The 23,508-nt window shown below is 34.1% G+C and overlaps 4 protein-coding genes across 8 annotated transcripts in view; 2 read left to right on the plus strand and 2 right to left on the minus strand.

Moving 5' to 3' along the window:
- Positions 1-12,099, plus strand: part of mam (neurogenic protein mastermind) — a 37,034-nt gene extending 24,935 nt beyond the window's left edge. For 4 of the 5 annotated variants that reach the window (XM_081995663.1, XM_081995661.1, XM_081995666.1 and 1 more), the window contains 5 exons: positions 2,846-3,049; positions 4,227-4,365; positions 4,459-4,620; positions 4,748-5,514; positions 7,463-12,099. In XM_081995663.1, coding sequence (XP_081851789.1) covers positions 2,846-3,049; positions 4,227-4,365; positions 4,459-4,620; positions 4,748-5,514; positions 7,463-7,741 — 1,551 coding nt within the window. In that variant the 3' untranslated portion in view covers positions 7,742-12,099. The remainder of the gene's footprint in view (positions 1-2,845; positions 3,050-4,226; positions 4,366-4,458; positions 4,621-4,747; positions 5,515-7,462) is intronic. The other variant, XM_081995664.1, reaches the window with a different exon arrangement.
- Positions 1-23,508, minus strand: part of mus301 (mutagen-sensitive 301) — a 178,741-nt gene that overhangs the window by 107,211 nt on the left and 48,022 nt on the right. The window lies entirely within an intron of this gene.
- The window catches only part of RhoGEF3 (Rho guanine nucleotide exchange factor 3), a 164,561-nt gene continuing 159,904 nt past the window's right edge, over positions 18,852-23,508 (plus strand). Inside the window, exon 1 of the mRNA XM_081995654.1 lies at positions 18,852-19,011. The gene's annotated coding sequence lies outside the window, so the exon portion shown is untranslated. The remainder of the gene's footprint in view (positions 19,012-23,508) is intronic.
- LOC145740260 (uncharacterized) lies at positions 22,238-23,402 on the minus strand. Its single transcript, XM_081995701.1, has 5 exons — positions 23,243-23,402; positions 23,051-23,195; positions 22,651-22,851; positions 22,482-22,602; positions 22,238-22,431 (listed from the first exon to the last, which is right to left on the minus strand). Exons 1-5 carry the CDS (start codon positions 23,286-23,288, stop codon positions 22,264-22,266), a joined length of 681 nt encoding a protein of 226 aa, XP_081851827.1. The 5' UTR covers positions 23,289-23,402; the 3' UTR covers positions 22,238-22,263.

Consider the following 23,508-nt stretch of genomic DNA (forward strand, 5'->3'; position numbering starts at 1 on the left):
TGGGGAATGTGCGAACGATATTTTTGTCACCAAAAAAGTTTTGCATGTAGGAAAAATAGTGACTTGAAAATTATGGTAATTTTAGCATTTTGTTAAAGGCTTCTAAATCTTTTAATTGACGTACTATAAAAATTATATTGACTTTCGCACATACATTTAAAAAACAGCAATATCAAGTCTAGTTTTTTTTTAATTTGGGTTAAAAGATTGTCATAAAATGCATTGAATCTCCCATAAGACGTTTTGCTTTACCGATGCCCTTAAGAATTGTGTTACTTAAATTGGAAACTATTGCTTTTTCATTTGTGTTGTTTTGAACTTCAGGACGAACATACAAAGTACGCTGATATATTACTTTATACAATGTTGAAAATACTGTAACAAGGCAATTTAAATTCGTATTAGGGTACATCATGTTTGATAATTTGTTGGTCATTTAACCTGTTCATCATTAATCAAAGCAGTAGTAGCGGTTTAAAGATAACCTTAAGTTTTATTAATGTTATTAAGATATTTTGAACTAACCCACTACAATAAAGAAATTTCTTGTTGGATACAAAACCCAAATGAAGTCCGATACTCATCAATTCTGTTCGTTCCGGAAATAGGACGGTACGAAATAACCTTCGTGCCGATGACCGCTCACAAATCACCGAGAAAGACGCTTGTTAAAACCAAGTGGCGATAAATCTCATACTGTTACTTTGGAAATTCCATGTTCTCCAAATAACTGATAATTTGATTAAATGCGGAAATATCGATATACACCACATAACCACAGCAGCTATTTCAATCAATGTATCAAAAAATACATGTGACAGTTTCATAATAGTTATTTATACAGCAAGTGACTTAAATCATTTTTCAGCCTAAGTTCTTGGAGTGAATAAACAGGTTTAAATCACGTGTTTTATACAATACTTTTTTAAATCTCTAGTGAATAAAAAATTGTTTAAATCGTTGCTAAGCGTTGAATAATTGACTAATAACAGGACGAAATTTAATTAAAAAAATTGTTAAATCACTTAAAGAATACGAATTTATATTTAAAAAATCTGAAAAGTTGGTTTTTGTGATTAATGTTTAACACACAAACAATATTGATTCCTTAAAACGGAAAGTTCATTTTGCTCTCTTTTTTTCATATATCTTGTATATTTTCTATGATATCTATGTATCATAACATTTATTGGAGCATCATTCACATAAACTTTATGGCTATTGCAACAGTAAGGTATGGATACTGCTAAAGGTTAGGTACTTTATAAACTAATGTACTGTTCACACTTGTATACTGCGGAATTAATAACTTAATAGTAGTGCAAAACCTCTCTAGCTTTTAGCTTTTACTCTTAAGTTTTACCACCTTAATACAAGCAACCAATAAGGAGAGCCATTTCAGACGTTTGACAGATGCGTATTTTTATTGTCAATCAACTGTTCAAAATTCGAAAATTTGAAAGAACGCATTTTTGTATTTGTTTATGAATGTCTGTTCAGTTTGTACCTAATTATATTTTTTGAAACAAATAGTCGAAGTCTAGAGGATGGTTACTATTATTAGTATGACGTTTATGTCTTATGTTTCTGAAATCCTAACCTGATTCCTATTTTTTAATTTTAATTTTGAGTTTATTCTGAATGATGTCATTTGCCTACTTCTTGCAGTGCACTTGCCATTAACAGTACAAATGCACTGCATGTTATGTGAATGTTACTTTACTCGGATTATAGCTAAAAATATTCAACAGATATACAGTCTGGACACTGGCTCTTATATTATCGGGGGCAATACCACAAGAGCTCAGATTTAGCCGGATAATTTTTGTGCTTGTCTTAGAACACTTTCTTTTTGGTGTAACAGCACGAGACCTGTTGTAACTAAATCACGAGAGCGCAGCTCGAGTGATTTAGCCAAACAGGTCGAGTTTTGTACCATAAAGAAAGCATGAGAAGACAAGCGGAAAAATTATCCTGTTCAAAATCTGAGCTCGAATGGTATTTGATAAGACAATTCCATGAATATAATCAATAATATAATAGGACTGCGACTGCCTTGTGCAGAAATACATTTTTCTGGTTCTTTTGATTTTCTGCAGTAGAACTCTATCCGAAGCGAGCCATAACCAAAACAATACGAACAAACATCAAAATTGACAGTGCCAGCAAAAATCTCAAGGTGAGACATTGCAACAATAGAAGTGTAGTGAAAATCTGTGGAAACGATGAAATCAACAGCAAAATTTATCCGATTTTTTTATTCGCTAGCAAACTCTCTTCCTTCCTTATTAGCCGATAGCAAACCGTGTTTTGATGACGTATATATGGCATTTTTTGTACATGAGTGGAATTGTCGGGGGTAATATCAATATTTCCTGTGGAAAAATTAAATACATGAGGGATAATTGGTAAGATTATTTCCTGAGTTAAATAAACATTTTACTTTAATTAAAACAATAAGAACAATAATTAATAAGAACAATAACTTTCAAGCTAGAAAGGGTAACACTATTCTTTATGTTGCTGTGAGGAGTATGAAAGTTTTTCGATTTTTTTTCCGAAAAAACTGCTGACATCTAAGTTGACAGTTGTTAAGTGATTTTTCCACTTAAAATTTACATTTGTTATACTAATTCTTGATAGCGATTGGTCAAAATTGATAGGAAGGAAATAATCAATGGTATTTTTTACCCAACTTGGTGCATTTTTAGTTGTTTTTGTCTCAAAAAGAAATGAAATTATATAGTTTTGTGAAATGATAAGAGATACACTAATTGTGTCTACTGTCTAATTTATCAAAACATGTTTTTAATGCTAGCAACCAAACTAAAAATCAAAAATTCAGGTTTCTGCCGGTCAACACCTTCACTTAAGCGCCGACGTCAAGGGTAACGTTTCCATCGCAACCCAACAAGGTATGCAATTTACGCACGGAGGGGGTCCTGGCGACTCACAAGGTGGCGCAAGCAACGCCCAGCATAGTCCTATGGGACCTGCACCCCATCAAAGTGGACCAATGTCTAATGGTTCGCAGACGTCTATGAACCAAGTAAGTAGTTTTTTCAATATCAACCACATTTTGAAAGTTTAACATCTTCTCATTAATTCAATTCTTGGACATTAAATTTTATAAGTGGAGGTTGAGACGAGTTAGTGTTTTCTTTGCTTGGAATTCGGTGAGACCCAACCTACTAAAAGAAATCACCAACGCTCCTTTACCTTTACTTTTTTATTAAGTTACAGTGATTTAAAAGCACTACTAAAACATGTGGGCTGCGCAAACTTCTTTTGTTTCAAAGATACGGGGGGTTTTTGAAAAATGGTCATTTTGGAACCTCCTCTGTATTTCATTTGCTATTAAAGTTATCAAAAAAGGAAAAACGGGTTCCGGTAGAAGTTTTGACGTAGAATCCAATGGCGTAGTCAGTCTTTTTCTGTTACGTTTAGTTTCTGACATATGACACTAAGTTTTCAATGGTGTATTAAAACATATGTTTGTAAACGTTAATCTTGGTAATTAGAAAAAAAGCGTTTCCTTAACAAAAAAGTGCTAAATAATATGTCATGTTTTTTTAACTTCTACCTTAAAAATTGTAGAAAATAGAAATTGCCACTTTTCTTATTAAAGTGACGGTGGAACTGTTTGTAACTTAGATTTTTAATAAGATTTATTAAAAATATTTAATTTTCTGATGTGTTGCTTTATATGATTTCCGATTTTGTTTGGTATTTTAGATATAGGCCATTTTTTAGCTTAGCAAAGGTCTTTTTTTAAAATAACAGGATTAACCTCTACAAACTTATCTGTTGTAATACACCGTTGAAAAGGTAAAAATCAACAAAATTAAATGACGTAAAAATATATAGGATGTTCCATTTAAAAAAATGTAACTTACTGTCATATGTCAGAAACTAAACGGAATAGAAAAAAACTGACTACGCCATTGGATTCTACATGAAAACTTCTACCGGGAACCGTTCTTCCTTTTTTGATAACTTTTGATAACTGAAATACTCAAGAGGTTCAAAAATTACCAATTTTCGAAAACCCCCCGCATCTTTGAAACAAAAGAAGTTTGCGCCGCCCACTTTTCGCCAGTCATCTCAGCTCAGAAAAAGAGATCAGAACACGTATGCTATTTTTTTTCTATCTATTACCGTTTTCTCTGTACCCTGTAAAACCATCGAAAACGCAGCACCCTGTACAATAATTTTATTTCTTGCAGAACGCAAACCAAATGGGACCAAACATAAATCCGCTTGGCTCTCAAATGGGCTCGCAAATGGGCGGACAATCGGGTGGAATGGGCGGAATGCAGAATCCGGGAAGTGCAATGGGTGGCCAACCTGGGATGCACGGTACAGGTAATTTATTTTTCAGATTACCCCATCTGGTTAAATGGATTTTTTGAAAATCCATCCATAAGCTTCTGTGGGTTTTAACAAGTAATTTTCCAGGTGGTATGCCGGGTGGGCCTGGCGGCATGGGTGGTATGATGGGCGGCCCCAACATGTCTCATGGGAACGTTATGGGTGGTCACGTGGACTCCTATTCCATGTCACAGACGCAAACCATTAATTTTACTCAGCAAACGTTAAGGCGTGGCGCTGGACCTGGAGGTATGTTTATGCCATTTTATTTCTTATTTATCGCAATGACAGTGTATTGTAGATCATTGTGGTTTGTTTGCTATTTTGATAAAAAATCTTGGGGGTTACATTGTTTATTTTAATGTTTGACATTTAGGTATGGGAGGCCCAATGGGAGGTCAAATGGGCCCAATGGGTGCTCGTATGATGTCGGCACAAGTGTTGGAACAGCAAAAAATGCAACAACAAATGTTCCGAGCGCAGCAACAGGCCATGCAACAGCAACAACAATTGCGACCGCCTCCTCCGGAATACAAAGCTAGCGCGGGTCTGGGACAAGGAATGCAGCCGCGTTACGGCGCTCCCGCACCTCCACAGGGCATGCGCCGACTACCACACCAACCCATCCCGCCTTCAGGTGGTTACGCACATAACGCGACGTTGCCAGACTTAACATCAGTTCCGCCCCGTGCAGGTCCTATGATCAGATCGAACATGTACATGATGCAGCAACAGCCGCAACAAATGTCCGGTAGGACGTTGTACGCTAGGCAGCCTGGACCGATGGGCGGAATGGATGCGATCCAGCAGAACAGTTCCGATTGGCGGCATCTGTTGATGTCACAACAGCAGCAACAACAGACCGCCAATTTTGGTTCGATGCGACCCGGTTTCCAGGGCAACGGGTTTAATATGGCCGGCGGTTCGATGCAACAGATGACCGCGATGCACCAGCAGCAGCAGCACATGCGCGCTCAACAAGCCAGTATGGGAGGCGGCCAACCTGGTATGGGTCACGTGATGGGCGGCGGTCAGGGCGGGCCTATGGCTCAGATGAATTCGATGAACCAGGCTGTGTTACATATGCAACAGCAACAACAGCAGTCAATGATGCAACAGCAACAACAACCACAAAGTGCTCAGGTACGTTTTGTTCTTTTTAAAGTTATTTGAATTGTGTTAATGTTAATTAAAAATACAATAAGTTTTCTAAATTTTAATATAGTCGATCAAGGGGGGGTGGTATTTGAGTCAATTTGTTTACATATTTAAAAAAAGGTGTAATAATTTTCGAAACATTATTATGGCAAAAACCATTTATCCATATAACTTGTATTAAGAAAATACGTAAATACTGTTCTCGCGGACTGGGTTTACCCGTGCGTCATCTCCCTGTGATTTAGAAGTAGATATGCATTATTGACTTCATCCTTGTCTATTGTTCACTTTCAGAAAGGGTAAATATCTAAGTGAATGTCTTCCAAAAAAAACATTTACTGATTAGCGCTTCTATTTCAGTCATTGTCAGTTTGTCAACCGTCGAAATTTATTTAATTTGTTTACTATTAATTCTTTTCCGTTTCTTTGTGTTGTTAATCAGTTATAAAGTTTTCTATTTACCACACCACCACAGTTCTTTTAAGAGCTATTGTTTCTACGCTTTTAACATTCTGTAAGTGCTTTCATAATATTATTATTAATTTTTTTATTTTTTTTATGTCGGCTGTCACGATCTAACCAAAATTGGCACAATTACTAACCTGTTTTGAAAAAAAAAGTGGGAGTGTCTATTATGATTTTTATTTAGCCATTTGGTTTTTCCTAAATTCAGAATTACTTACAATTACAGTATTTTTTTAGAAAATGCCTGGAAAAATTCTCTACAGACCAGCCCAGCAGTTAATTCTTAACCTTTGTGAATATTTTGAATTTGAAAAAACCAATGGAGGACCTTTAGAAGCTTTATCATCTGTTCAGGAAGAAAATAAGAAATTTTAAGACCTTACATATTCTTACTGATGTATTTTTTTTTGATACTAGAAGGTTGTAGCTGCTTTGAAAATTTCCTGCAAAACTATTTATTCGATTCGGAAAAGGCAAGCAAGTAATCTTATGATTTCCTCACCTAGAAAACGTAAATCGAGACGTTATCGACCACTGATTTATCTGAAAACATTAAAATGGATGTTCGAAATACATTATATGATATGTACAACGATAGTATGTTAATAATAGTAAAATATATCTACTTTTGTAAGAAACGTCTATTAACATTTCATTGTTTCCAAAGACTGAGATTTTTGGGTTGCATTATAGATTTTTCATAAAAATTTCTTCAAACATAATAAAGTCATGGAAAAATAAAATAAGCGTCTAAAATGTTTTCCAGCGGGTTTAAAATAAAATAAGTAGATTGCAACCTGAAAATGAGATATGAGATACTACAGCATCACTCAGAATGTCTTATTGAATTTTTAATTTGTTGTATTTATTTTAGAGAAACATGTAACCATCCAGAACCTAAATCAAGAGCTTAAAGTTAAAGAAATACTACATATTGGTGATACATCTCTGCGAATTTTGGTAAATAAATTAGGTTTCAAATTTAGACGGAATTCTATGACCCAAACGGAGACTTTTCATAAATAAAAAATGTTATTTCGGTCAAGATATTTTTGATTTGCTTTGGTATAAGGTTGTTTTAGTGCAAATTTGCAGCCAAAGATCTCTACTTTCTGACTGACAATTCACGCAACATTTTAAACGTGACGAAGCTTTAGACACGCCCTTTTCTATAATATGAACACAACAGGTTTGTTGACGAAAACTTGATTTGATTCACATGATTATAAATGACGTAGCCTTTGTGACGCACTGGTAAACTCACTCCGCGAGAACAGTATGTACTATAAAACGTTTGAAATTAATTATGTTTTTTTTTCAAACATTTTATTAACCCCGTTTTTGTCTCCTTATAAGGATATGCAATTTGGTGGTTACAGATCATTTTCAACACGAAAAATGAGAAACTTGAATAGTTTTTTTATAGTTAGATGAATGTACCAATAAACAAGATAAAACTTAATTTCAGATGTCAATGTCAAACATTCATATGCAACAGTCGCAATCCATTTCCGTCAACAGCCAGTCCTTGCACCAGCAACAACAGGGAGGTGGCGGCGGTATGATCGGTGGTGGGGCACCGAACGGGGGCGGTAACAGTTTGGCTGGCTTCAATCCGCAGGCTCAAACCGATTTTAACTTCGAGTTTTTGGATAATTTAGCTGGGGGAGCCGACACGGCTCAATTCACCGATCAGGAACTGTTGAGCTCGTTCGATACTGACGCCGGTTTCAGTCTGGACTTTTAAAGCAAAATAACTAGTTCAGATAGAACGTAGGAAAATTAAAAAGGGCCAATCATAGTTATTAGCCGCGAAATTTTTGCGGCCTAGGGTAAGCACATAGTGAGGTGAAGAACAATGTAGAAGCGCCGAGGACAAAGCAGCGAAAAAATATTGTTTGACTGATGTTTTAGGTTTTGGGAGTTGAGTCGGTATTTGAAATCAAACAGTCACAAATTTATTTTTGCTTCTTCAGGCAAGTAGTTTGGATTACATATTAGTTAAACCTGTTGTGTGTTTAGACACATTTGGTGGCATACACGCTGTTTTTATGCATGCAGCACAGTTTAAAAGTGTATTAAATTAGTGCAATGTATAAAAAAAAAGAAAACCCCATATATGTCACCAAATGTGTTTAGTTATCACTAACAGGGAATCACAAAAACACTGCTTGTTTTGAGGATGCAGAAATAAATTTCCGTAAAGTTTGTGTTTAAATACCGATCCAACTGCCAAAACCTAAAACTTTAGTCATTCAATTGAGGATCATAAACCACAAAATATTAAAATGTTTGACAGTTATTCATAAATACCAAATTATTAATAAATTGGTAATAAAATTATTGGTAAATAAATTTATTGGAACTGTAGTATCCTCTGTGACGTAGTTAAAATTCCTTTAATTTCGTAACGTACGTGGAAGTGTTTAGACAGGACGCAAATTACTCATTTCACCGGTTTCGGCTTTTCTCGTAAAAATATCTTATTGGGGTAGCTCCTACAACTTTTTGAATACGATTGAACAACACAACGCTCAAACGGCGATTTTTTCCCCAGTAGATAAGTTCCTAAACACAAATCACTACAAAATAAACATTAAATATTACTTACAATTTTAGCTCCGTCTCCTCGCCGATTGGGCAGGACGTTTCGTTAAAATTGATATTAGACATACACCCATGCATTCTGTCTCACTCACTTACTATAAACAGAAGAGAAATAGGGCACATCGATCTTTCCTACGTCACAGATATATGGTGTGCCAAATAAGTATAGTTTTCACTAACGTTTTTTTCGGAGGTAATATCCCTAGTGCATTTAATTTTTCCACAGGAAAAATTAGATGCACGAGGGATATTTGGTAAGATTATTTCCTGAGTTAAATAAACATTTTATTTTAATTAAAACAATAAGAACAATAATTAATAAGAACAATAACTTTGAAGCTAGAAAGGGTAACACTATTCTTTATGTTGTTGTGAGGAGTGTGCAATTTTTTCGATTTTTTTTCCGGAAAAACTGCTGACAGCTAAGTTGACAGTTGTTAAGTGATTTTTCCACTTAAAATTTACATTTGTTATACTAATTCTTGATAGCGATTGGTCAAAATTGATAGGAAGGAAATAATCGCAGTAAAATGTTGCGTTGTTAAAAAACAGAGCACTTCTAATTAAAGCAAAAAAATTTTTTTGGTAGACGACTACAGTTCCAAAGGGTACAAGAACGACGCCACGTACCTAACGTAGCAATTATACAGTATGTCCAAGATTTGATTCTCCATACATGATCGCGCTTCCCGTAAGAGCTACTGCAAAGGTTAAATGAGGAAAGTTTTAGAGAATTTAATAGGCGATCCAACACCGTTTTAAAAATATTGAATTTTTGCTTCGTATTTGAATTATTTTCGAAAAACCAAAAACGACCATTTTCAAAAAAAGTGCTGTATTTTCGCTAATTTTAAAAATTTTAAAATTTGGCTTGAACATTGCAGCAACTTTTTAAGGACTATCTTTCTGTGTATTTCGTTTTCAGTTCCGACGTTTCGGTCTCGAGATACCATCAACTTATTTTTTTCTTATAGGCGCCATTTAGTTTTTTTTAATAGTTAAAAAGAGCACGTTTTTTGCATTAAAATAATGTATTACATGTTACAAAAAATGTACTTTTATGTTAAACTTTGACTTATAGGCTTTGGCTTTGACTTAGGTGGCCATTTCATGATTAGATTGAAAGCTAGTTTAGACCTTAATTACATACTACATTTTCATCATTTTGTAATCGTTTAGATTTTGCATTAACGTAATTTTAAGAATTAATGTTTTTTTAGCTTTTTTAACATAAAAGTATATTTTTTTGTAACATGTAATACATCATTTTAATGCAAAAAACGTACTCTTTTTAACTAGATAAAAAAACAAAATGGCGTCCATAACAAAAAAAGTTGATGATGGTATCTCGAGACCGAAACGTCGGTACTGAAAACAAAATACCCAGAAAGATAGTCCTTAAAAAGTTGCTTTAACAATGCTCAAGCCAAATTTTAAAATTTTTAAAATTAGCGAAAACACAGCATTTTTTTTGAAAATGGTCGTTTTTGGTTTTTCGAAAATAATTCAAATACGAAGCAAAAATTCAATATTTTTAAAACGGTGTTGGATCGCCTATTAAATTCTCTAAAACTTTCCTCATTTAACCTTTGCAGTAGCTCTTACGGAAAGCGAGATCCCTGTATACAGAATCGAATCTTGGACATACTGTATGCAGGTGTGGTAAGACTCGTGCAAGTTCCTTGATTTAATTTCTGCCCATTAATACTTTGCTCTCTGCTACACTATTTGTTTAGCTTTAGGACATATAGTGGAATGGAGAGCAAAGGAGCAAACAGCAACAAAAACACATAATTTTAAATTGTTTGACACTTTATGACTCATTTGGTTTGTTGGTTTGTATCTGGCAAATTGAACGTTCAACAATAATAAAGAGTGTTTTTGTAGAAAATCTGATCTAGTTTTGACGAGTTGTTTTGCCCTCCGCTCCATTATGTATTTGCCCTTATGTGACCCGGTTGTATTTTTTTTAGCGATTTAAAACAAAAAATGTGACGTCGACTGTAGTCCAGTTTGTTATTTTTTTTTGTATTGTAAATATTTTTATTTTTCTATAAATTTTATTTAGCTTTTAGAGCGGGTCCGGTTTCGGTGCCGGACAGAATGACAATTTCAGGTGGTTACAAATTTTTTAACTCGAGAGTATTCCGCATCGCGCATTATTGAGTATTTTAGTCATTCCCAATTTGGTTTTATAAAATTTTTGAGTCTACAACTAATTCCGGGGAGTTTCTTTATTGAAGAAAAACTAATTGTGAAGGTACTTTTTGTATGAGTTTCTGTTTTAAGAAGTAGTGAAAGTATTTTTCGTTTGTTTTTAACGTCTTTACAGTCAGTCAGAACACAGTGAAACCTTGATAATTTGTTTAACAAGCAAATTTGAAAATCAATTATTGTAGTAATGATTTCTTATAAAATTTTTATTTCAATAAACCACTTTCAATTTGAAATTGTTTTGCATTAATGTTTATAACATATGAGGAGTGTTTGATGTTTTTAAGTTTTAATCTATTGTTATGTTTTGTTAAATAAATCCAAATTGAATGTCAATATCAAAATTTACATGTTTTGATTTACTTGAAATCGTAACTTATCGAGGTTTTACTGTGTTGACCTGTTCTTCGATATTTGCTTAGAGACCTAAATTCTTATTCTTATTTAGGTCTCTAAGCAAATATCGAGACTTGTACACTTTTTTGTTCCTGTAATTTCCTTTCATACTATAGTAGGGCATATCAAAGTGCAAAACTCTTAGGGAACATTCGATATAATCTATAATAATTGCTTGAGTAGTCAATATTAGGTAATTTTAACAGCGACGCGTCTAGGTCGAGGAATTTTTCAAGTAGCTGGTTTCAAATAATGTATTATAGCGACTATATTAACTAGTAACTTTTGGGAGTTTTTAGGAGCAAAATAGGAGATCTCGATCGTAAGTAAATAAATAGCTGTTTTTAGGGGTTATTTCACTTTGTGTAACGGTTTAAATGACAAATCTTCATACTTGTTCGATTCCACATTCCATTTGTATCCTGGTAGATGCGAATAAAAGCCGATTCCATTACGTTCAGTATTTAAATGATGCGAACTATTTTTGTAAATAATCTTTTGGGACCTCTCTTACTTTTTCTCTATTTTTTTTTTTGTATATTTTCCTGGTTAGCTGTTGACATATCGTGTAAGTTTTTCGACGGACCACCACGTTTTATTTTTTTATATATTCCTAATTTATACCGGTTGTACTTAGGAAAAATCAAATTGTTATATTCTAATGATTTTTTGCAGACATACGAGAGTTTATATATTGCGACTATATTTACCGAATGTTTTTTTTGTAAAGTTGTTCGATAACTTGTGCTTTGCATTGTAACGTCCTTATCTAAAATTTTGCCACAAATATTTTTTATATGAGGATTGTACGGTGGATTGCTACTATGTTACGAAAATATATTTCAAACAATATACTTGGGAGTTTATATATTGTATGGACTCTTTAAATGCTGTTTTATTATTCCCACATTTTTCTTACACACATTCTTCGAGTTTATTTAGGCAGCAGACGTAGAATGGCTTAAAAGTAACAATTATGCAGACTAGAACAACATCAGAATCGATCTTTGCCGGTTTTGAGACTAATACAATTTGTCTGCACTAATACTGGGAGTGTACTGATTTATTACTGTTCAAGTTTTAAAATGTTAGTTGAAAGGGCCAACATACGAGTGTCCCTTGTTTCCCTGACTCAAGGAAAACTTATTTGACATACAGCTTTATAAAACGCAAGCAAAAGAGACAAGTCATACACATTTTTTCATGTTTTACTATGTTTTTGTTGGGTTTATAAAATAACCTGTTGTAACAGTGGCAACGTTGTACAGGTTGACAAGCAACGCCACCTAAAACAATTGACGTTCGAATGTTCTAGAATACGTGTGTCGGTCTGTCGGTCGTATTACAATAATGTTCACTTCCCTTTTAGTATTAATACAAGTTTATTAGTTAGTTAAATAAACGTGTTTTACTGTCCAAGATCCAACCACCCCAATAGGTTATGGGCCCAGAGTGGTTTGGACAGTGAAGTAAAAGAAAAAGTGAAGCAACCCGTGTGTCGGACGTATCGAAGTGAAGCAACCCGTGTGTCGGACGTATCGATCGATAAAATAAAAAAGGCGTCAATAAAAGCTTGAGGCAGCAAAGGATCGTGAATCAACTAAACGGATCGAGAAGAGAAGTCAAGGTTAAAACTAGTTGGACCTGATTTTCTGAAGAAGAATCCATTAAGATGAGTAACGTCGATCTGGGAAATATTGCTCAAATAGCTAAATTTGAAGGCAAAAATTATCAACAGTGGAAATTCCAAGTTAAGTGCGCCCTACGAGCTAAAGGCCTGTATGGAATTGCAGATGGCAGTACCCCGAAACCAGAAGTATTTGCAGAGGGTGAGTTGTGGAATAAAAAAGATGCTCAGGCAATGTGTATAATAACTGCAGCAATGGGGCTAAATCAAATTTCACTAATAGAAAACTGTGAGACCAGTAAACAAGTTTTAGACAAGTTAAACTCGATCTATGACGTAAAAACGGAGACAAATAAAATGTTGGTACACGAACAATTTTATCAGTACAAAATGCTACCCACAGATTCAATGGCTCAGCATATTTCAAAGGTTGAAAATCTAGCAATGCAAATTAAAAATTCAGGAGACCAGTTGAGTGACACTGCTGTTATTACAAAAATAATGAGCACTCTTCCACCAAAATATGGTCCATTTCGACAAGCTTGGTTGTCTATGGATGAAGCTAGACAGACTATTGAAAACTTGACCTCGAGATTACTTGATGAAGAAAGAAATTTAAGTACAAGCGAACATAATGAAGATTATGCTTTAGCTGCCACACAAATGAACAAGTTTGGCAATAGAAATTTTAGAAACACAGGGCCTCCACAAAGAAAACCGTCAACAAATGTGAAGTGTTATAATTGTGGAAAAAGGGGACATTTTGCAAAGGATTGCCGATGTCCGAAAAGGCAACAATTAGGAGGTAACACTCATAGAAGCAGCAGTGGTGGACAAAATGACAATGAACGAGAGCGCGGGACAGTTTTTCCTGGATCTGGATATAGTGGACATGAAAGTGGTCGAGCTAGACATCAAAGTGGAAGTGGTAACTCTGGCAACACTGCAAATGGAAGAGCTTTCAACATTGAAGACAGTGATGACAGTGTGCCTGAAGTTGACATTGACTGTAGTGACATTTGGATTTTAGACAGTGGCGCTAGTAGACACATGTGTCACTCGGAAAGTATGTTTACATCAGTTCGAAAAGTTCAAAACTTATTCGTAAAACTCGGCGATAATAAAGAACTTCCAGTTCAAGGAATCGGAGAAATTTTGATAGAGAAGTTTGTAAATGGGACTTGGTGTAAAGGCGTTATGACAGACGTATGGCTTGTACCCGGCTTAAGGAGAAATCTGTTTTCAGAAGGTGCAGTAACAAATAAAGGTTTTACTATTTTTAAGGACAACCAGAAGGCCGAAATTTTTGAAAGTGGCCAAGTGGTGGCTACTGCAGTACCTTACGAAAACAACCTTTATAGAGTGTTGATTCGCCTACAGAACAAAAATGCAATTACTGAGGTAAATGTAGTTTCTACAGGGACTTTAAAACAATGGCATGAAAGACTCGGACATTTAAATATCAAGTACATTAAGGAACTATTCACAAAGAATCTTGTAAGTGGAATAAGTATAACAGACATAAATGACAATTTCTTTTGTGAAAGCTGTGTATATGCCAAGCAACACAAACTTAAATTCCAAAACACTGAAAAACATGTATCAAAACCAGGTGAGTTAATTTCCAGCGATGTCTGTGGACCGATGAGTGAAGATAGTATTGGAGGATCCAAATACTATGTTCTTTTTAAAGACAATTATACAGGCTACAGGTCAGTAAATTTTATTAGACATAAAAGTGATGTAACCCAATGTTTTAAGAACTTTATTTCCTTGTGCAACACTAAATTTGGGCACAAAGTTCAAAGAGTGCGTGTAGACAATGGGCGAGAATATGTAAATGAGTCACTAAAACAGTATTTATCTGAAAGTGGTATAGTTTTAGAAACTACAGGTATTTATACACCGGAGCAAAATGGTCGCTGTGAGAGAGACAACAGGACCATAATGGAGTCTGCAAGAGCTCTGTTATTTGACAAGGATTTGCCTAAAACTTTATGGGCAGAAGCAGTAAATACTTCTGTGTATTTGCTGAACCGGACACCTACAAAGCAGTCTGAAACCACTCCTTATGAACACTGGACTGGTAAAAGGCCTAACTTACAACACACCAAAGTTTTTGGTTGTGAAGCCTATTTGTTAACACCAGGCACTTTAAGAACCAAACTGGATAAGAAAAGCGAGAGGTATGTTTTTGTAGGTTATGAAGGGGATTCAACGAATTACAGGTTGTATGATCCTGTGACACATAAAATAAAAGTTTCTCGTCATGTTATTTTTAATGAAGATAGTGAATTTAAAACCCCAAGACAAAACTGTGTTCTACTTCCAATAGAATATAACAGATCTGACAATTTAGATGCTCAAGATGACCTTGACCCAAACTATTTTGAGGAACCTGATATACAAGGACAAAATGACACTGACAATGAACAAGTATCACCTTACAACTTAAGAGCTAGAAAAGATATACATCCACCTGAATATTTGTGTCAAAACTTTGATCTTGACTTTTCTGAGATTAATTTTACAGAAATAAGTGTTCCTTCCAGTTACCAAGAAGCCATTAGTTGTCCAAATAAGCAGGAATGGAAGGCAGCCATACAAGAAGAACTACAAGCTTTGGAAGTCAACAAAACGTGGGAGTTAGTTAATTTGCCACCAAACAGAAGTACAATTGGGACGAAATGGGTTTTCCGAGTTAAGGAAGCTGAAAATGGTCACAAACCTCGTTTTAAGGCTCGCCTATGTGCAAAAGGGTTTAGTCAAGTAAAGGGTGTAGATTTTCAGGAGACTTTTTCCCCCACGACAAGGTATGACACACTAAGAGTACTTTTAGCCCTTTCAGCACAACAGAAAATGAAAATGAGGCAGTTCGATATCAAAACTGCTTTCCTTTACGGCATACTAAGTGAAGAATTGTATATAGACTTACCTGAGGGATTAAACAATAATAAACAAAAAGTGTGCAAACTAAATAAAGCCCTTTATGGCCTAAAACAAGCTCCTCGAGTATGGAATGAGACTTTCAAGGAATTTTGTCAAAGCATTGGTTTTTATCAATGTACTTCTGACAATTGTGTCTACATTAAGACTGACAGAAAAGTTTTTCTAGCATTATATGTTGATGATGGTCTTCTACTATCTGACAGTGATGAAGAATTGGACTTAGTGCTTGTTCAGTTACAGAAGAGGTTTCAAATTACCATAATTGAAGATCCAAAGTACTTTGTGGGCTTGCAAATTGAGCGACTTAAAGATGACTCAATATTCATCCATCAGTCAAAGTACATTCATCAAATTGTTCATAAATTTGGACAAGAAGATTCAAATCCTGTCTCGGTACCTGCAGATCCTAATTCCAGTTTAAGCAAGGATCTTGGCAAACCAATAGAAAATATTCCTTATAGAGAAGCAGTAGGATCACTGATGTTTTTGGCAATTGTAAGTCGGCCAGACATTATGTATTCGATTGGACTAGTAAGTCGTTATCTGCAAAATCCCACCACAGCTCATTGGAATGCTGTTAAACGAATTTTCAAGTACATAAAGGGCACCTTAAACATTGGCATTCACTATAAAAGTGACCCTTGTGGCATTAATCTAAGTGGCTACTGTGATTCTGATTTTGCAGGTGATATAGACACAAGACGTTCTACAACAGGCTATGTTTTCTTAATCAACAACAGTGCTGTAACATGGAAAAGCCAGAAGCAGAAGTGTGTGAGCTTGTCCACTACAGAAGCTGAGTATGTGGCAGCCTCAACAGCCTCCAGAGAAGCCATATGGTTGAAAAATCTACTAGAAGCCCTCGGTGAAAACATAATTTTGCCCGTTAATATGTACGTCGACAATCAAAGTGCTCTAAAACTTATTAAAAATCCAGTGTTTCATCCACGCACAAAACATATCGACATAAAATTTCATTTTGTTCGGGATCAATATGTTTTAGGTTTAATTAATTTTCAATATGTTTCTACCAATGATCAAACAGCAGATGGTTTCACCAAAGCATTGTCAGTAATCAAATTTAAGAGATTTGTAAGTCAGTTAGGTATTAAGTGCTTCTTAGATTTACTAAAAATTAAGTAGTATGTTACAACTGTTTATTTTACGTGGGAGTGTTGGGTTTATAAAATAACCTGTTGTAACAGTGGCAACGTTGTACAGGTTGACAAGCAACGCCACCTAAAACAATTGACGTTCGAATGTTCTAGAATACGTGTGTCGGTCTGTCGGTCGTATTACAATAATGTTCACTTCCCTTTTAGTATTAATACAAGTTTATTAGTTAGTTAAATAAACGTGTTTTACTGTCCAAGATCCAACCACCCCAATAGTTTTCAAATCATTGGACATGTGGTACTCAAGATTTTTAGGTATAGAAGGGATTATCTCATCATGGGCGATGCTGGTACCAAAATCTGCCAAAAGATTGGATTTTCTTTTTAATTTACAAAACATGTGTTCAGGAGTTTCTTCCTCATCCCTACAGAATCTGCAGTCTCCTCGTGTTTTTCTAGGCCTTTCCGCTAACGTCTTAAGGTGACTTCTCAAGAAACGGTGTGCCGAGAAAAGCCTATCAGAACCTCTCTTGAGAATTTCGTTCCCTGCTTTCAAGAATTAGGACTCTATATGAGGAATCCTGTGAATGCATGTTATTCTTTTTGTCAAATGCTTTATTACTATTTTTCCTCTTTTGTTTTTATTAAATAATTTTGTTATGCAATCAATTTCGGATACAGGAATTTGTTATGCTTTGTGTGTAGTTTGGGTGAGTGATATTATATTCAACTGAAGATGTCCAAATGGAAAAACAGTGATGACGAAAAAGATAACAAAAAGCAGAAATACTGTACAGACTGTAAATACAGACTCCGAAAAGAGTAAAAAGGAAATTAATTATGAGTATACCCACTTAATCACTATTTTCTTTTTGTGCGTTCGAATGAAATTGTTATACTTTCTCAATCCTTAGTAGTGGTACTGCATAAAATATTCAACTCTAATGTAGTCGTTACACTACTTTGTTGCTCTAAAACCACGTAGTCGCTATACTGCTTCAATAAAACAAAAACAACTAAAAAAAGAGAGAAAATGCTGATCTGATCATATGCAGAAGAATTCAGAGCTATAAAAACGCTTGTTTACTTTGAACAACCGTAAAAAAAAACTTCATACTGTTAATTCTCAGATGAAGGTTTTTGGTCTGTTTTGGTTTCCATAAAATTAAATAAAACAATAATGAACTTTTAAGAAAATGTTTATGTTATGGTTTTTTGAAAAAGTGATTGAACTTGCAGAAAAATGGAATCTCGGTAATAGAGTAAATAGGTTGATATGTTTTTTCTACCAACAAGCGTAATCTAGTGCAACTATCAAACACTTTTCTTCACTCTTCCAATGAATAATTTTGCAAGATCTACATCTACGATGTAGCTTCCCATTACAGCAAAATTTAATTTACTAAAATCTTTTTCAAGAAAAGTTGATCTTGTAAATAAAATTAATTTTTCATGGTGACCCAACACTAAGTCCTAGTGAAAAACCAACTAAAAGCTGGCATTACTCGGAGCCCCTCGGGGTTCATTTGCCTTTCAACCGTATTCGTGCGCAGTCTGGATGTAAATTTAATATACTTTGTCTGAATATTTCCTTTTGTTTTAATATAAAACAACGACTGGAATGCATTAAACTGGGCAGCATCCTGAAATATTCCTAACTCGAAACTGTTTCGTTCAAACTTTCTGCAACGTGCCGTGGAGTTCAAAAATGAAGTTGTTTATAAAGTTGGGAGGACAATCAAGATCCTCTTGATTAGTTTAATTAAATTCATTAAAACGCGCGTTGATAAGTTATTCAAAAATTAAAGCGCGGTACAAAAACGATGCACCAAGTGTTGCAGACGCGCATGGCACCTGGTTCGTGGACTCTGGATGTGGAGAATCGACAGTGTTTCGGTTCTGCCAGACAGAACGGCGTTCGGCGAAACTTTATCCTCCATAAACCTCACGTGTTACGCTAACTTTGGATATATGAAGTCGGTGGCGTAATCGCGACTTAAATTACTCGTGCGAAAAAAAAACTCCATTTAAGTGCACAATGAAACACTATGAAGTTGTGGCAGAAAGTTGCAGCAAAGTTTGGATTTGTTTATAATAAGTGACCTGAAGGTATGTGGACCGCAATTCGCGTCAAGTAGAGAACAAAGAATCTTTGTTTTCTGACTGTCCTTAAGGGGGTAACAGGTTTAGGGGAGGTCAATGACAGTAACTAAACAAAGGTTTTCGTGAAGATCACAGTGATAAGGGTTCGGAGTTTTTATGGGTTTTTACACTAATAGCCAAGATTATTTTATTTCATCTTTTATAGCAAATAGCTCAAGTAATCCTGCATATAGTTATCCAATAAACTACATTGAAAGATTGCTCTCATCAGGCTAAGTTTTCTTGAATTAGGTAATTTGTTTGTTAATACAAAAATTGACTTGAAGACAAATTAAAGTAAACGATGTGAAATATGTGTTAATATGGTATATTGGAATCCCACTTAAACCAAATTGAAGAATTAGCAGAATTAGCCTGCAGTTTGTTTATTCTTTGTGATTTTCTATTTTGTATTAAATTATAGGTAATTATAATTAATAGAGTTGGAACTTCAAGAAATGTCTAGTCAATTTGTCGTCATAATTATATAATTTATCAGAACAAATGTTTGACCATCTTATTACTAGATTGTGCATAAAATCGCCTTAAATAAAGAACTTAAAATTACTTCAGATTGCATTACTCATTCTTAACAGTAACTGAAATGTCTTGGACTCACTGGAAATTGCCAGGGATTTTGTAGAATTGGTAAAACACTTCTCAAGGTTTTTAGGAATACTTCTTGGCAGTAACTTTAAGTTATTGCCTTGCAATTACTTACAGTTATTTCATGTTTTGTGTATTTTACTGGGCAGGATTTTTTTAGAAATCACTTTAATTGAAATAACCTCTCTAAAATTCAGTTTTTTTCAGTTACTTGTAATAACTAAAACAACTTTGGTAGTAAGTAGAAATCAGCAACATCGTAAATTACTAACAATTCAAAAAATGCTGTATACTACTTGTAACTCCATTAGTAACTTTTGAAAGTAAGGAATATTCTGCAATTACTTCAAATTACTAGGAAGTTACTAAAATGTTCTACTATTAACTAAGTTAACTGAAAGTTTTCTAATTTCTTTGAAAGTAGTTGTAACTCCTTTTTTTTATTATACATCAATAAATGTAACAATGGAATAGCAAGCACATTTGGTATACTTTTTGTATTAAAATTATTTAATGTTTTCAATCTTTTTATAACTCTATATTGGTATTACTTTCAAAAACCTGAAATTATTCTTATTCTTAAAATTAATTTTCTATTTATGGAAAGATTGGAGATTTAATTAGTAGTGGCCTATTTTTTAATAAAATTATATTAGATCGGTAATCTTTAACGTGCCGAACAAAATTGAGAAACCTTATCAGATCGAAATAAATCCCACAAATGGACTCGTTTCCATTTGTTGCGCTTTACCGCACCGTAAGTTTTCCTTTTAAAACGAAACGAAGATTTCAAGGCAATAAAAGTATCGAATTCGGCAATGGTATTAAAGGATCGCAAAGATCGATCAGTTTTTTTTAACATCGGTCTTTGGGGAATAGATATTAAATGACAGCAAAATTTCGGTCATTTTAAGCAATATCCAGTGTAAATCGATATCCAGGGTTGCGGCTTAAATGTGTAGAAGAACAATGTTAACAGAAATTACGGAAAATTGCCAGTGAATCGTAACACCATTGTACAAGGATTGTTAACAGTAATTTAGCTCTCAACGGTACTAGAACAATGCTTTAGGCAATTTGGGCTCTAAAATTTTGATGAAGGCGTAATTACAAATCTGTTCCCCAGGTGAAACTAAATTTTCCTAAATTTTGTTGTAAATTTTGTTTTTTGTTGAAGTGTGAAAGTGCTTGTTAAATCCGGAATGTATGTTTTTTTTGCCGCTCTTTTTTGTATTTCGCTAAATCCAGCCAATAAAAAATTTACAACACACAGTACACCAATGCAAGATTAAGTTTTGATTGAGAGAAGTGAATCAGTTTTGTTCAAGAAGAAAATAACCATATGAGCTTATTTTGGCAAATGTTATTAAGTTAGATTAGATTGCTTATTATAATTGGGACGTAAAAGAACCAATTTAGGTTATTTCCTAATCGAACCAAATACGTCACTGCAATAACTAATCAATTTTATATTATTAGAAAAATGAAATCTGTGTAAAAATTTTAAAAAGAAATATAGAACACAACTGAATCTAAGAAGCTATCAACTACATGAAAAATGAAACACGGTTTAAGTTTTCAATGCTATAGAAACTCCGATTGGCATACTCAAGTTACACGGCGTTTGTTCCCCGGGGGCGCCAAAATATCGGGGAATGATTGATCTCTTTTTGGTTCGATAAAAGTAAAAGTTGAAAAATTTCAATTCAATTTATTTTCTAATGTAGCTGAACGTAATGAAGATTTATGCGGAACAATGCTAATTAGTTTTGAAATAATCAGTTTAAAACAACATTGTTGCAATATGTGGATATTGGCAGAAATATTCCATTAGAAAAAGATCTTAGTTTAATTCGACGATGCTGATTTAATTTGGGTATATGCTAATTATTGTTAAAAATTATATATAAGCCTCTCTTACAATCTAAATTTTCAACTTGACAACACGTGACTAAAAAAAGCAAGTCTAAACTAGAAAATCAGATTTTTCTAGAAATTCTACAAAAAAAAGCAAAATAAACATAGAAAGTTTAAATACAAAATATTGTTGATTACTCCCCTGTAATATGTATATCCTATTGAAAAACACGCAAATTTTAAATATCTCAGAAATATATACAGAGTGATTAATTGAAAGTATTGCAGTTTTTTCTTTTTTCCTGTTGAAAGTAACGACAACTTTAATTCTAAATATATCGAAACCCAAAGAGTTTTTTTGCAGCACATAGTAGACCATAATAAAGGTACTGACAAGCAGAACTAAATGGCACTATAATATACTGAGGGTCCCATTTAAAATATTTGTGGTTTTTAAGTTTGAATGCATTACAGTTTTGAAGCAATTTTTTTGTTCTTGTTGCTGTGTGAGTGTTCCATTAATTAGGAGCTGAACTCCCTGAAAGAAAATTTTTGGGAAAACTTAGTAAAACATATTTTGTCTTTTTACATCTTGAATAATTTTTTAAATTATCTCCTGAAAACACTTTAATTTGATTGATAAATATGTCTCGTCCTTGCTAATCATAATTATCTTTAGAAACACTTTAGAAACACTTTTGAACAAAACCATAACGAAATAAAAAAAATAGATAATTAATCAATTTAATTAGTCAATTAATTGAAAATACTGTCCAGTAATGATTGTAAAATGGGACTGATTACGTTGCTGATATTGTCATGGAAAGCATAAACAAACTCAATCACTTTAGGGATAACATCCTCCAATACTTCGTTCACTATCTCAGAGAAATCGTCGTCGTAATAGAGACCTCCAATTTTAATCTACAAAGTGGGTGGTTGTAACTGAAAACTTTGTAATGCTGGCAACTTACATAACTGTCACTTCCTAACACCAAATCCACATTTGTGTTTTTAAAATTACTGATGTTGAATGGTATCAGGGATATTGTAGCCTCGGTATAGAGTTTCACAGTGATTTGATCAATGTTTGCACTAAAATTTTCTGTTAAAGATGTTTTGCAAATTATTTAAATTACGCACCTGACGTTTCCTTTACCAGAAAAGGGTAACAGTTCCAAAAGGAGCAAACTAGTTTCATACTCTCCAAACAAATTCAAATCGCCAATACTTAGAGTCAGATTCAGAGTGGATGATCCTAGTATTTCGTAGTTTACGTCAATAACTGGTAAATAAATTGAGTGAAGACCGGTTAATTGGACATTTGAAGTGTTAAGCCAACCCCTAAAAACTTAAGCTTCTACATTTTTTTCTAAGTTTACTTTTGCTCGCATTTTATTAAGCCATACATGGTGCGGTTACTGGAGATGTTAAAGCTTTTCTCAAAACATTCAGATTTTTGAAAAAACATTTTCTGCACTTGTATGCGGAAAAATATCACTTTGCACACCTGTTAGGCAAATTACTATTATAACACACTCACGTTAGTATAACATTATTAAACTTTTCATAAGACGAATTCAACGTTAATGGATCATCAAGACCGTTAACTAAATCATTTATGGTAGCATTGATAAGTTCACTAATTGTGTCCCCAAGTTCTGCTTGCTTTGAGGATAGTCCTGAAACTGTTCCAAAATTTATAGACTTAATATGTAAATTGCTAGTTACTTACCCTGACTGGATATTCCAGCTAGAAAAACCACCACAAACCAATTCATAGTAGTATTAGGTACTAATTAGAAATGGCAATTTGATTGTAGTGGTTCCTTATTCGTTTGAACATTATAATAAAATAATACACACTCGAGATAAAGGAAAGTTGAGTGAAGTCAGGTGCAAAAGATAAGTAAACCTACAACAACAATTCCGCTTAAATTGTTTTGTATTAGCACACAGGGAAACAAATTAGTATAATATAACTTGCTGTACCAAAATAAT

The sequence above is a fragment of the Ips typographus genome, linkage group LG1 (genome assembly GCF_016097725.1).
Source record: "Ips typographus isolate SLU linkage group LG1, UJ_Ityp_2.0, whole genome shotgun sequence".
In the NCBI taxonomy this organism is placed as follows: Eukaryota; Metazoa; Arthropoda; class Insecta; order Coleoptera; family Curculionidae; genus Ips; species Ips typographus.

Coding starts and splice junctions, on each gene's coding strand:
- LOC145740260 (XM_081995701.1), bottom strand. CDS start 23,288: ATGAATTGGTTTGTGGTGGTTTTTCTAGCTGGAATATCCAGTCAGG. Junction 23,196..23,242: donor AGCTGGAATATCCAGTCAGG/GTAAGTAACTAG, acceptor ATTTTGGAACAG/TTTCAGGACTATCCTCAAAG. Junction 22,432..22,481: donor TGTTAGGAAGTGACAGTTAT/GTAAGTTGCCAG, acceptor CCCACTTTGTAG/ATTAAAATTGGAGGTCTCTA.